At 35.6% G+C, this 14,643-nt stretch overlaps 2 protein-coding genes across 2 annotated transcripts; one reads left to right on the top strand and one right to left on the bottom strand.

Annotated features, from left to right (window-relative positions):
* The first annotated feature begins 7,922 nt into the window (after window positions 1–7,922).
* LOC145097916 (chalcone isomerase-like protein 1) lies at window positions 7,923–9,898 on the top strand. Its single transcript, XM_079035580.1, has 4 exons — window positions 7,923–8,177; window positions 8,353–8,575; window positions 8,832–8,923; window positions 9,718–9,898. Exons 1-4 carry the CDS (start codon window positions 7,985–7,987, stop codon window positions 9,882–9,884), a joined length of 675 nt encoding a protein of 224 aa, XP_078891706.1. The 5' UTR covers window positions 7,923–7,984; the 3' UTR covers window positions 9,885–9,898.
* Window positions 9,899–9,904: 6 nt separating this feature from the next.
* Window positions 9,905–12,691, bottom strand: LOC145097915 (putative glucose-6-phosphate 1-epimerase). The gene is made up of 8 exons (XM_079035579.1): window positions 12,444–12,691; window positions 11,663–11,737; window positions 11,516–11,572; window positions 11,275–11,432; window positions 11,032–11,163; window positions 10,802–10,904; window positions 10,610–10,709; window positions 9,905–10,511 (listed from the first exon to the last, which is right to left on the bottom strand). The coding sequence occupies exons 1-8, from the start codon at window positions 12,519–12,521 to the stop codon at window positions 10,294–10,296; spliced, it is 921 nt and encodes a 306-aa protein (XP_078891705.1). The 5' UTR covers window positions 12,522–12,691; the 3' UTR covers window positions 9,905–10,293.
* Between the last annotated feature and the right edge of the window lie 1,952 nt (window positions 12,692–14,643).

A 14,643-nucleotide genomic window follows, 5' to 3' on the forward strand; every position in this document is an offset into this window, starting at 1 on the left:
TTGTATGAACAACTCGGCGAGTCCGATGAAGATTGCCTTAGGCTTGACGAGTTGTATGAACAAGTCGGCGAGTTGGATGAGTTTTACCCAAGTTATGAATGTGTGTGTAGCCGACGTTTTGCAAGAAGGAAACTCGACGGGTGGCCTTAGGGTTTCGATTGAAAATCGTAGGAACTCGACGAGTCACCCGATGACTCGGCGAGTGGGAAAGTACTTCAAAGAACTCGGCGAGTAGCCGAGGGTACTCGGCGAGTTAAGGTCAACAGGGACTGTTGACCTTAACTGAGGACTTTGACTTTGACTTTGACTTTGACCTGGGGTTGACTGGTTGGTTTATGGAGTACTTGTGAGGTTGAGGATTTATGAGTATGCTCGTACTATGGTAATAGGTGGAGGAGTCTTTGGCAAGGGATCCGAGAGATTGGATTTATCTACCGAGTCAACATCTGCGAGGTGAGTTATCCTCACTGTATCAAAAGGGTCTAAGGCACCAAGGCCGGCCCTTTATGGTTTGCATCTTGGTTTAGGATGGTTACTATGTTATTGATATGCTAGATACATCATGGTTTAGGATGGTTACTATGTTATGGATATGCCAGATACATCCTGGTTTAGGACGGTTGCTATGTTACTAATATGCTAGATTTCATCCTGGTTTAGGATGGTTGCTATGTTATTGATATGCTAGATACATCCTGGTTTAGGATGGTTGCTATGTTACTGATATGCTAGATTTCATCCTGGTTTAGGATGGTTGATATGTTAGATTTCGGTTAGATCGGTATCCTCATTATAGGATGTTATGCTATTTGATCTGTTAGATCGGTTTGACTGTTATGAATGCTTGCGTATGATATTTATGTGCACATGTGTGTTGATTGGGGGTTGGGTTGAGGCGGTCCTGCTTTGTGCTGAAGGCCAACATACCCTATGAGCGGTCCGGGGGGACTGTAGGCCCACGAGGCGGTCCAATCATGCCGAAGGCTAGGTATAGATTCAGTTAGACTATAGGCCCTATAGGGCGGTCCAATCGGGTCGATGGCCCAGTATGCATAATGATTGATTGATTATTACTGATATGATATTATCAGTATGGTGTTGGTATTTTGGGGGTAGCTCACTAAGCCCTTGGGCTTACAGTTTTTAGTTATTGTTTCAGGTAGTTCAGGAGATCGTGGCAAGGTAAAGGCGTGACCGTACCACTCCTCATCCTTACGATCTGTTTTTGGGACACTCTGATGAATAATGATTTGAAAACAATTTGTAAACAAACACTATTTGGGTTTAAATTGTGATTGGAAAATTTTAAATTTGTTGTAATATTTATGGATGTTACACTTAACATATTCCCTTACTAGTTATCTTATGTTAATGGGAACTCCTAAAAGCACAAAGCAAGCAAAATTCGAGCTTTGAGTAATCGGAATCAAGGCATAACCGAAACAGGTCATCCTATCACTGACTGATCAGTACTAGCATGCAAGTTTACAAGCTCATGCAATATGCACATAAAGGCATCCCTCCTAGCATTATATCATGCAACCCTGAGCAGATCCTTAGCCCTAATGTAACATCTGGATTTCCAGGTACTATATTTTTGTTCCTTTATTTTTGGGATTTGTAGGGGGACTCGGCGAGTTGGCGTCCAAACTCGTCGAGTATGGTCGCGGATTCGTATGCGAGTTCATAGCTGGACTCAGCGAGTTCACGAGTGGACTCAGCGAGTCCATGCTGTTTAAAGAAACCCTAATTTCCAGGGTTTGGGACCTATTTAAAGGCCCTTATGGCCGTCATTTGCGGCCACCAACCCCCGGAGAGAAACCCGAAGAGATCTAGAACGTTTGTGAGGAAGGAGAGGCCATTCTTGATCCTTTTGTGGGTGTTTTTGCAAGAAGGAAGTGACCAAGGCAAGAGGAGGCTGAAGGAGGTGCGATTTTGGTGGTTTTTGAGCTCATAAAGATTGTATTGAGGTATTATTCTCGGACCTTCTTCAGTTTTGGTGTTGATCCTTTGTGTTAGGGTTTTCTAACCCTTTTAGAGGTTGATTTAGTAGAGCATTTGGTCCCTTCTCGAGTTTGTGTTCTGGATCTGGACCCAAAGAGGTCCAGAGGCCTTAACCATTGGAGATTTATGAGTCATTTTGGGAGCCATGAGCTTGGGATGTCAAATTTGGGGCTAAATCACCATTTTGGACCATTTAGATGTTATATGAGTGCTAAGGTCCGAACTTTACGTGATTATCAGGCTTGGGGGGGGGGGGCAGATCTATGATTGTATGGAACAGATCTGACCTCAGGAGTTGTTTAGAGTTTGTGCATGGCATGAACTCGCCGAGTCCGAAGAACAGACTCGGCGAGTAGTATGAAGGTTGCCCGTTAATCACCCAATAAGTGGACTTGCTGAGTTGGAGAATAACTCGGTGAGTCAGGGAGAGTCAGGGGAGACTGAGTTCAAGTGGAACTCGCCGAGTTGTTCTAGAGACTCGGCGAGTTGAGTCGGGGTGGCCCCGCGATTCATGCCAGGTGGAACTCGTCGAGTCAGGGGAAGAACTCGACGTGCCAAGAGGGGGACTAAGAGAGTCAGTGGACACGTGTAGACTCGCCGAGTCGCCCTAGTGCACTCGACGAGTCGGGTCAAAGTTTGACCATTGACCTTGATTGACCGTTATGGTTGAGTACAGTTGTATTTATGGGAGTATTTACTTTATGTGATTAGGCGGAGGCTAGATCACATTTCTTCCGAGTCAGATACTTACCGAGACATCGAGGTGAGTCTTCTCACTTACGTTACCTAGAGCGGTATATTATGTGGACCAGAGGGTCTTCTGTGCTATGTATGAGATTATGCTCTATGTGTTATATGTATGTTGTATGATGTATAGACCGGACCACAGGGTCCAACAATACAGACCGGGCCGGAGGGCCCAACGAGCTATGACCGGACCAGAGGGTCCAACGAGCTACGGGACTGGAGGGTCCCGCTGAGACACATCGGCCAGAGGGTCGTATTATAGCCTTGAGTGGCGTATGTGTTGTATGCGGTATTTTGGGGAACTCACTAAGCATTTATGCTTACAGTTGTTGTGCTATATGTTTCAGGTACTAGTGATGAGCGCGAGAAGGCGCCAACATGATTTGTACACACACGCGTTGGAGATTTGTTTGAGATTCTGGGGAGATGTTTGTGATGATACAAATTGATACAATGTGTTTTGACAATATTTTATGAGTGAATGAATGTTTTAAAAATGAAAAATTGTTTTGAAAATTTACGTTGTTACACCTAATCTAGCATGTGATTCACAGATTCACCATTCAGAGAATAACATAAAACGTATATGGGTATTTTGGGAAAACTTACTTGAGCTCGGTCGATTGCACGCACCACACCCCTTTCTTTTATTAGAAAATTCATTTTTATAAAACATTTCTTTTATGAAAAATCTACCAAATCCTCAGTTTGAGTTTAGACACACCTGTGAGTATGTCTAAATCCCTCAAACCAAAGCTCTGATACCAACTTATAACGTCCCGAAATTCAAAACCAAAAATTTCATTTTCACAATAATAAAAACCATCAACCAAACATGTTCATAAAACCATAAAGGATAACCAGAGTACGTCAATCAATCATCTCAATACATCAAAGTCAAATAAGGCAGAAATCATGGTTTGTGCGATGCGATCACCCCGACCTATTCCCCTTTGATCTGGAAGTACCTGAAACATAAACTAAAAACAGTCAGCATGAATCTTAGTGAGTTCCCCAAAATACTTCATACCATACATATCAAACATACGATGGTCCATGCCCTACAATCATCGGGCCCTTCCCGACGTCGAGCCCCGCTCGAAATAGATATGTATATACCATGTGATGGGCCCCGCCCAACATACATACAACATGTACACACATGCAAGGTCATCAAGACAACTATCATACAGATAACCATAATCCATGGGTTGGCATTGGTGCCTTTGACCCGCTAAATGTTGGGAGGAGACTCACCTCAAACTGCTGAAACAACCAGATAAATGCTCAGACTGCTGATCCGGGAAATCTCTACACTAAATATCATCAAATAATACCCTATTTAATAATTAGGGTCATAAACCATAACTGGGGTCCCAACTCATCATCCTCAACCTCTAGGGTAAAATACTATTTTACCTTTTCCTTACTGGGCCCAACTAGCTTAGCCCAATAACCATATAGTGGCCCAAGGCTCACAAATGGCCCAACTCACAATCTAAGGTCCAACTATGGCCCAATAGACACAAGGCCCAAAATACAACTAAGGCCCAAAGCTTAAAAGAAGTCCAGGTCTAAAAAGGGCCCAAAATCAAAGAAAGGCCACTTCATGGTGTACGCCCTGCGTACCCCCTACGTACGCCCCGTGTGCTCAACGTTGACCAAGAAACGGGTTGCTGACCCAGTACACGCAACGTACTAAGCAGTACGTCCGATGTACTAGCCAAAGTCCCAAAGGCTAATCAGGGGCCTTAATCCCTTAACGTCCAATCCTCATATCTACATCATTTTAAGGTCCTAACATGTAAAGTTGGCAGCTTTATCGGTTTGCATGACTTAATGAGGCCCAATACTCGTTTTTAACCATTAAGACCCATAATAAGAACCCTAACTCATGCATGGTCCAATATAACATATCAAGTTAGCATTTTTATGCACAAGGAACATCATAGAGGCTAAGATCTAGCATTCCTAACTCCTGGGTGGCCCAAACCCACAAGGAGGACTCATGGGACCATAAAGTGCACAAATCATTCCATAAACTCGATCTATCATAAAGAGCCATCTATACCTCCAAAAGCTTTCCAAGTTGGTAATGATTCCGGATCCACAAGCTTCAACTACACCAATGCAACTTCCAAGAGCTCTTATTCCTTCAAGATCACCAAAACACTCTCAAATGTCACTTCTAAGCTCAAAACACTCAAAAGGTAATTGGGGTTTTGTTTTCAGGGTTTGGAGAGGTGTAGGCTAGTCATAAGAAGGTTCAATAGCAACTTAAGGTGTTTAAATGGGGTTCAAACCCTAAAAATTAGGGTTTGTCCCAGGTGGCGGTACGCCCTGCGTACTCCATGTACGCTCAACGTACGTGGATACCTCCACGAGCCTCATTTCGACCCAGTACGCCCAACATACTCCTAGCGTACGCCCAATGTACTCGACCAGGTACCAAAATGTAAGAGTTTTTAAGTTGAGGGTAAAAAGGGAAAAATACCAGAAATGCGAATGTTACAATATATGTGCACAAGATCGTCGCTCGGTATGGTTGTCCAGACTCCATTGTATCTGATCGAGATATTCGACTCACTTCACGATTTTGGTAGAGGTTCCACGAGGAATTGGGTGCGAGATTACATTTTAGCACTGCTTATCATCCGCAGACTGATGACCTTAGTGAGCGGACCATCCAGACGCTCGAGGATATATTGAGAGCTTGTGTCAGAGATTTCGGTGGGAGTTGGGACTCCTACCTTCCTGTGGCTGAGTTTTCATACAACAACTATCATTCTAGTATTGGTGCGCCGCCTTTCGAGCTTCTTTACCGGAGGAAGTTTCGTACGCCAGTCTATTGAGGGGAGGTCTGTCACAGGGTTATGGGGAAGACCGAGGTGGTTCTTCAGACGACTGAGCTTATCCAACAGATCAGGCAGAGGTTGCAGACAGCTCAGAGTCGACAAAAGAGTTATGCTGACAGATGTTAGTCTGAGTTGGAATTCCAGATCAACGATGGTTTTATTAAAAGTATCATGCTAGAAGGGTGTAATACGTTTCAAGAAGAGAGGCTGGTTGGGACTCCAATTTATTGGGTTGTTTCGAGTAGTGGCCAGGGTAAGCAGGGTAGCCTATTGTGACATCCTCTAATTTTTAGAACCAATTAAAACTTTTCTTTATGCTTTTAAAATCATTTATTTATTTTTGTTGGGTTGAGGCAGTCCTGCTTTGTGCTGAAGGCAAAGATATACAGGGCGGTCCGAATAGGTTGTTGGTCATGCGAGGCGGTCCAGTCAAGCCGAAGGCCCGAAGAGCGGTCAAGATAGGTTGTAGGCCCTGCGAGGCGATCCAGTTAGGCTGAAGGCTCATATATACATGTTGTAATCTATTTGGTCGTGTGGGGGAACTCACTAAGCTTTAGCTTACAGTTTGATTTATTGTTTCAGGTACTTCAGAGGACAAAGGCAAGGTGAAGGCTTGATCGTACACATCATACTGCCTATTTTTGATTTATGATTATTGGATACTCTAATTTACGATTGTGACTTTTGAAATAACGTTTTTATGAAACTTATGGATTTTGTAATGATTTTAAAAATAAAAGTTTTACCTTGATTTTTGGGATGTTATACATCAATTTTTGTCAGTTTTTCGGTTACGCTCATCCTTACATAATATACACATAGATATCTCATTAGTTAGATAACACTTGTTTATAGAGTTTAATAAATATGAATTTCATCTCTATTCTCTATACCATCATTATGCGAATACCTACGCGTTACACATAATATAGTTATATAGTTGAAATATTTACAAATATATGTTCTTTAAATATAACAATGACATTGTTGTTGACTTCGATATAATAATTCTTATACTAAGCTGATATAAAGTGTTGATTATTTTGAATTATATGATAAGGTAGACATCCATTAAAACTATATAATCTCAATTGTCTCAATGGTCTTAACGTTGATTATTCATGAATAAAATTAAATATAATATATAGTTTAATATTATTTATAGTTGTTTTGATTAATTAATTTAAAAAAAAATAATATTCCCTTAAAATTCTAATTTATATCATTGTAATTACATAAAATATAAAATATTGTTTTTAAAGATAACAATGCAATTTTTTTTATATAATGTTACTTTTAAGTTTTAACTATTGTTGTTATATATTATTTTTAAGTTACTTATTTAGAAACTCTTAATTGTTATAAAAATAGCTTTAGAAATGTTTTAGTTAATTTAGGATTATAATTAAGGTTTTGCATTTAACTATTTACAGAATAATCTTTGGATTTGTTTTAAGTTCAATTGATACTTGGATTTAAGTTAACTCTTTAACGTTATATTTAAATTAACAATTTAAGTATTTTATACAAACTATCTAAAATTTATGACTTTTAAATGACAGTCTACTATTTGATCTGAAATCGATACAATGACTGCAAACTCATATATTTAAACATGTTATGTTGGTTGAGTTGATGTTTCCAACCCATCAATCCATATATTATATGGATTGAGTTGGATCAATGTATTATGACATGCTAACTTGTTAATCGGAACCTAACACAATTGTTCTACATGTTTGGTTCATAAATTCTTTCAAAATCTATGTTTGATGGATTTCATCATTACTAAAGAAGGTGACCGAAAACAATTCCATTCAATTATTCTTTCTTTATTGAAAGACCAAAAATACTCCATTTATATAACTAGAACATGCATAATGCTTTTAGACTATATGTAATTTTTTTTAATAATTTTCAATTTTTATCATCAAAGATACCACAAATTACAATTCTTTTGACATATTCAATCCGTTCCAAAAGGTGTTGTAGTGTTGTTAGATTGATCCAAACAAAACAAAACACACGTATTAAAACTAACAACCCAACAAATCATAATCCGTTTAACTCAAATTCAACAAGCCACAAGCCACCATAACCTAATAATCCATATCACACATATATCATTTGTTCATTAGTTTCACGCATCCATCTAGCATTACAGCATTGTACATCATGCGTCAATAAATGTATATTCCTTGACATCATCATCTAGACGTGAGAAAAAGGTTTTACCTTCTTAACAGCTCCAAATTTCCGTCTCCAAATCCAACTCATTCCAAACCGTTTCTAACCTAGCTACCAATATATATAAATAACAAAAATATATCGATCCTATTTCCTATTTATTCTATATCCTACTTTGTCCTAATCGTAACATGAACTTACACACGTCATCAACCACCACAAATGATGAAACTGAAAAAGATGTGAAGAAGGAGATCCCGGTTGAAATTGAACCAATAAGGGGTGTTTCGTTTCCGATTAAGCTAACTGATGGAAAAGAGTTGACAGCTATTGGCTTAAGGAAGAAACATGTGTTTGGGTTGTCGCTAAAAATCTATAGCTTTGGTTGGTACTTATACATTGTCATGTATCTCACAGTTGGACATTGTGTACTCAGATGCATTGCATTGGTGGGTTGTGTAAAGTACAACCCACCAATCCATCAAAAGCAAGCGAGCTAGTGATTTGATTTGATTTGACATGGATTGTTTTTGACTTTTGAGGTTTGCTATTTTTGCAGGGATATATGCGGATAACCAGAAACTGATGGGTGTTCTGAAATCGCCAAAAGCTATGAAAGAGATGTATGAGATGGTGGTTGATAGTGGAGTTGGGATCACAGTGAGAATGGTGATTGTTTTTGGTCATCTTACTATGAGCATGGTAAGGAAGTACTTTAATGAAGGTTTAGGAGCCGCTATTAGGAAACTCGGACCTGGGAAAAACAACGACCTCACAAAGAGGTGATTTTTTAACGCTTAAATGGCATTAAAATAGCAATTTTTGCTTATTGTAAAGTAGCATCTTACCCTACGTTCATTGCTTTCTAGATAAAACAATTATAGCAATACACAACAATTTTCACTGCTATTATTTCCTTCCTTGATATTTCTAGCATTTACCTCATATTTTAATTATAGGGTAACGTTTATAATATATTATTTAGTTTGATATTATTAGTTATAAAGCATTGAGGCTAATCCATTGTTGTTAATGAAGGATTTTGGGGGAAGCAACAGATGACATCAAGCTGACTCCTGGTTCCGAAATTGAGATCACATGCCTTCCAGGATATGTTCTAGAAACAAAAGGTATTTAGTTTATTTAATTGTATATTGATATTTTAATTTAGGGAAATATACACAAGTCTTTGGAAAAACTAATAATAAAGTCTTAAATTTTACTTTTAAATAGAAAAGTCTCGATTATTTAATATTTTGTCCAGATTAACAAAAAATACCTTATTTTTATTTTAATAGGAAATGACAAATTATCATATAAAATTAAAGAATCGAGACTTTTTTGTTCAGAAAAAAAAAATAGGAGTTTTCCCAAAATAATAGGACTTTTCTATAAATGTACTTTTAAACTAAATTGATATTAATTTGTACTTTTAAATTAAAATAATAATAAGACTTTTCCCAAAAAAATTAGAAGTTTTATATAGGTTTGAAACATAAAAATTAAATTTAATAGATATCACAAATTAATATCAATTTAGTTTAAAATATAGTTTTAAAAGTAAAAAATATTACAATTGAAGGGGAAATACGTACTTTTAAATAATTTTGAACACGATAATTTATTGTGTTTAGAACTTATTTAAATGTCCTATAAATGTGAGCTTTTTATTTGATAATACGTTGTTTTAGTAATAAGATAATTAGTTCGAAATTAAGTATATAAGAACAATTTATTTTGGTTACACTTGTTACTTTAGAGTAAGTTACATTTTGGTCCATGAGTGTAGCCGATTTTTTGCAAATTTGGTCCTGAGAAGTGTTTTATCTTGCAAATTTGGTCCTTAGTCCCCATTCCAAGTAATTAGAAAAAGAAAAGGTGCAAAATTTTAATTAAAAAAAAAATGTGTTTTTAATGCATGTAGTACGTGGCAAGGTGGTGAACAAATTTGAAAGTGAGACACTCTGCAAGGCGTATATCTATATGTATCTAGGAGATGATCCTTTAGATAAACAAGCAAAAGAAAAATTTTGGGATGTCTCTACTTTCACTCTCCTAATTTGTAAAACAGCAACAAATAATAATAAATAAAATCATATTTTTACAGTATCTTAAGTGCAAAATATTTCATTCAAATGCATGAATACAAGATATCAAGATACATATTGTATAATATATTCTCATGAACCCCATGTAAAAAAAAATGACACCAGGTGGATTGGATCAGATCATGGCTAAGGGCAACATTTTACATTCTCACTGATCAAAGGGAAATATATATATATATATATATATATATATATATATATATATATATATATATATATATATATATATATTTTATATAACAATGGAGCTTGTTCGTTTTTTTTTTTTTGGTAAATATTGAAGAACCCTAAACATGAAATGAATGTGACAAGCAGAGCAGCAAAATTGAAGTAAGAAACCTGGAAAATTACTGGAGGGGTAATCTTGGAATTTTGCTGGATGATGGATTATATCAACGTAAGCCATTAAGAACTTTTTGAGGATCCAATTGGCCACTGAAATAACTTGAGGAGACTATAGAGAGTTCTTGACGACCTTTCCATTCTTCAAATGGTTTTAAATTTATTGGGTTTTCAACAGCTGCAGCATCCAGACATAGCATGGTTTTATAATCTTCATCTCCCAAATCGGGTATTGCTTTTGCCTTTTTGTCCCAAGGATTCCATAAAACTGAAAATAAATAAAGTGGACATGATCGTTAGGGGCGATTTCGTAATTTTGGGTTAAAAAAGTTTTTTAAGGAATTGAAAGATGATGAAGAAAAAAACCTGCATCCACCATGCCTTCTTTACGTAGGACGATTGTTCTTTTCTTTTCGTGGTCTATTATGGCAATCTTGGTAGGTGTACTTAAGTATACACGATCAATCTTTAAAAGAAAAATTAATATGTTATATAATAATGATTGTATGGAATGAAATGACAGAAGGAATGGAATGGAATGAGTCATTCCATTCTTACCTCGCCATCGAAAGTAATGGCATCTGCTTGCTCTGTGTACCTTTCTCTCTTCATCAAATTATCAAAATAATCCAGTGTTTCCAACCCCTCAACACGTACTTCACTGCAAATTAAAATGAATTAGAAAGCAAATCAATACAACTCAAGAGGACAATAATGTCTTTTCAATGAGTCTAAGAGCTACTAGTTTTAGAATTATGAAAATGGAGTAGGCAAATGCCAACGCAAACCTGACATCAGATACAGAAAAATAATTACGGAGAGCAAGGGTAAACGAGAAGGCCTTGTTATCTACATTTCTCACACGAGGGATCAAAGTTAGCTTTCCAGCACTCACAGCAATTCGGAGCCTCAACTCAAATCTGAAAAAGAAAAAAAAAAATATAAGTATTTAGAACCCAATTGAGCTCCATATACCAATGAAAAGATCAATAGAAACTAAAAAAAAGTAGTTCAAGAAAGTATAAAGTAACCTGTATGGCCATGTTTTGAGGTCATCTTCTGTTGATTTCAGTAAAAGATCTGCACATGATTGATTGTTAGCTGGAGTTAAAGGAGAAGGATCTTCATCTAACAACCATAGCCTGTTTCTGGCAAATCCATGTTGCTCAAGTGAACCAAAGTTTGCAAACTGAAATATGCATATTAAAGTTTTTAATTGCATTCATTGAGAAAAAAGAAGGTTAATATGAGAATGGATTTTTTAACTCAAACCTGTGGAAAGCAAATGGGTATGCCACCTCTGACAGGTTTAGGTGGTTTGCAAACTGCCTGCAGGGTGAGCAAGTTCTCATGTCAATATAGTTCTGAGTATGTGTAGTTTTCATGGATAAGTAAACTAATATCTTATGACAGTTTTACCTTGTTGCTCATGAAAAGTAGTTCTTCTCTACGCTCGTTCTTCCAAGATATAACTTGAGCCCCATACAGGAGCACCTAATTGGATAGAAAAAGATACAATCAAACAGTAAGAATCTACACATAAACTAAAAGAATCTCAATTCAATTATTCTAAGAAATAGGGGAAGAAGTCAAGAAGATACTTGACAAACAGTTGTACAAAAAAGCATGCAACAGAAGTATGAAATAAAAAGAAAACAAACTCGGCATTAGAAATTAAACACGGTGCCCTAGAACTATAAGCTGCTATGGTCAAATTAAGGGCTCATCCATACATGCTGTTCAAATTTAAAGCATTACTTTACACAAATTCCTTATTATGACTGAAAACAGTAAATTGGCGATCGTAAAACTGCACTAACCGATTCCATCTTTCTCACTACTAACCAATTTACAGGTTTGATAATTTACCCAAATAGTTGCGATCACCAATTGGAAAAATTCACAATATTTCTAATGATTACGTTTCGACTTCAAAAAGAAAAACAGAAATTTTGGTGCAGGAAATGTGCCCTAAGGGCATCATACGCAAACGTAAACTAACCGCATCCATCAACCACTTGATTCTGTAACAATTCCAGCCCAAAAATTTGTTTATCGAAAAGAATCTCTAGTACAAATTCAAACTTATACATACAAAACACCGAATAGAACATTTAAACCGGATGAAAAACCTGTCATGCACGATTACCGAAAGAAACAAATATAGAAAGCAAAATCATCAAAAAAAAAAATAACGAACCTCGACCGTTGATCCGGTAGGCTCATGCAATATAATTCGAGGCGATCGATCGCCTTCTTTGATGATGTTATTCGCCATAAATTCGTTCAGAGTAATAACCTAGAGAGCATCACGAAGAAATTGAAAAGGAACGAGAGGAAGAGAATTTGAAATTTGAGGATAGAAACAAAAACAGAGGAAAATGGAACGGAAAAAAAAAGCGTAAAAATAGAATCAAAATCAATCAGCTCTAAGAACAACGCTTAGCTTATTTCATTTTCATCCGTCCAATAAACGCAAAAGTCAAGTTACTAAAATATTTCATTACATAAAAGTTAAATAAAAAAAAGTAATATTGTATTTTAAGGTATAGAATAATGGAATAATAAAAGATAATATATTTAAACCACATATATAATATAGCTCACAGTGTACACAAATTGAACGTTTAGTGAATGCTGTAGTGAATTTATTTATTAAAAAAAAAATACATTAGATTTTTGTCTGTTTAATTAGACGAAAGAACACATGAGAGGTCATTTTGTAATGTATTCATCTATGTCCGTTAACAATCGTGATGTAGATTTTGGTCTTAAATTACAATCTTTATTGATGATTCAAAATCTGTTTGTGAACTTTGTTAATTTATGTGTTTATGTTTGTTTATTTGTTTGATTAATACTCAAATGAACGAACACATACTATACTTGTTTACGACCTTTTCATTTGTTTACAACCTTATACATATTTCTTTCATATGTTTTAGATTATGGAATCTAAATTTTGTTTCATGCTCTATAAGTTGACGAAAGTATGTTGCCTAAAATTGATGAAAGTTATAGTAGATTGTTATTCTACTTCTAAAAAAGTACAACATCGTAGGGGGTTGCGGATGGACAAAGTGGGCAGCTGCCCAGGGCCTAATTTTTTTATTATATATATTTATTTAAAAATAAAAACTTTTAATAACGATAAGGGCCCTTTTTCTGGCTCGTCTTAAACCTTTGAGAATATTTTAATTCCTCAGAACCGACCCTATACAACATCTTTTGTCACTTATCTCTAAATATCATATGTCGGTCATTATTATTTTTTTCTATTCGTTGTATAAAACCAACTTCATCACGTTTTTCTTCCTTTTATTCTTGGTCGCTTTATATTTATCAAAATCACAATCAAACTTTAATCAAAGATATATTAAATCTAAACAACAAATCATGAATTGCGATCTAATAACGTTTTGTTTAAAAATGCTTTGCATGGTTTAAATGAATGTTACAATGAATAGGAGCACTGTGAGAGTGAGTAGTACACCACAAACTTTCCCAAAAGTAGGAAGATGCGACACTTGACCCGTTATTTGACATGATAAAATCCATAAAGTCTCAAAATTGATATTGAGTGAAAAAAAAAAAAAAATCAAGTAGAAAATTGTAGGACTACGAAAAGACTCTTTCTTAAGGTCCATATCAAGTCCTTGAGTACATGATCCCAAGAAAAATTCAAAGTTGTACCTTATCTAAGAAAAGACATGCTTTTGGTTGGACCCGACCCTAACATTTGTAACATGGGTCTTTTGGATGAAAACTTGAAGAATGGGTGTATATGCTTTTGCATTTATTTAAATTTTGTTGGGTTCTTTTCATATATATATATATATATATATATATATATATATATATATATATATATATATATATATATATATATATATATATATATAGAGAGAGAGAGAGAGAGAGAGAGAGTTGGGTTCAAATGTTTTCAGTATCTATTGTGTGCCTGTATGATTGATTCTGGACCAATCATTTTAGTTATTTTAAGAAAGTAATTAATGCTTATTAAATGTTGAAGATGTAATTAATATCTATTATATCTTAAACATGTAATATGCGTTAATTACTTTCTTAAAATAACTAAAATGATTGGTCAAGAATTAGTCATACATGCACACAATATATAGTAAAAATAAAATAACCTAACCATATATATATATATATATATATATATATATATATATATATATATATATAAACATCAAACACAACATCAAATATAAAAACAAGAAACTGTAATTTCAATAAATATAAAGCTTTATCAAATTAAACAGTTTCTAAGTTTACACCTATTTAAGAGTATTTGAGCTTACGATTTACATATTACAATTATGCACGGAATCTTGGAGGCTTTATCTTCGATTGAAAGTCTCTTCACACACTCG

Source organism: Lactuca serriola, chromosome 4 (assembly GCF_051521515.1).
Source record: "Lactuca serriola cultivar US96UC23 chromosome 4, Lser_US96UC23_V15, whole genome shotgun sequence".
NCBI classification, from domain to species: domain Eukaryota; kingdom Viridiplantae; phylum Streptophyta; class Magnoliopsida; order Asterales; family Asteraceae; genus Lactuca; species Lactuca serriola.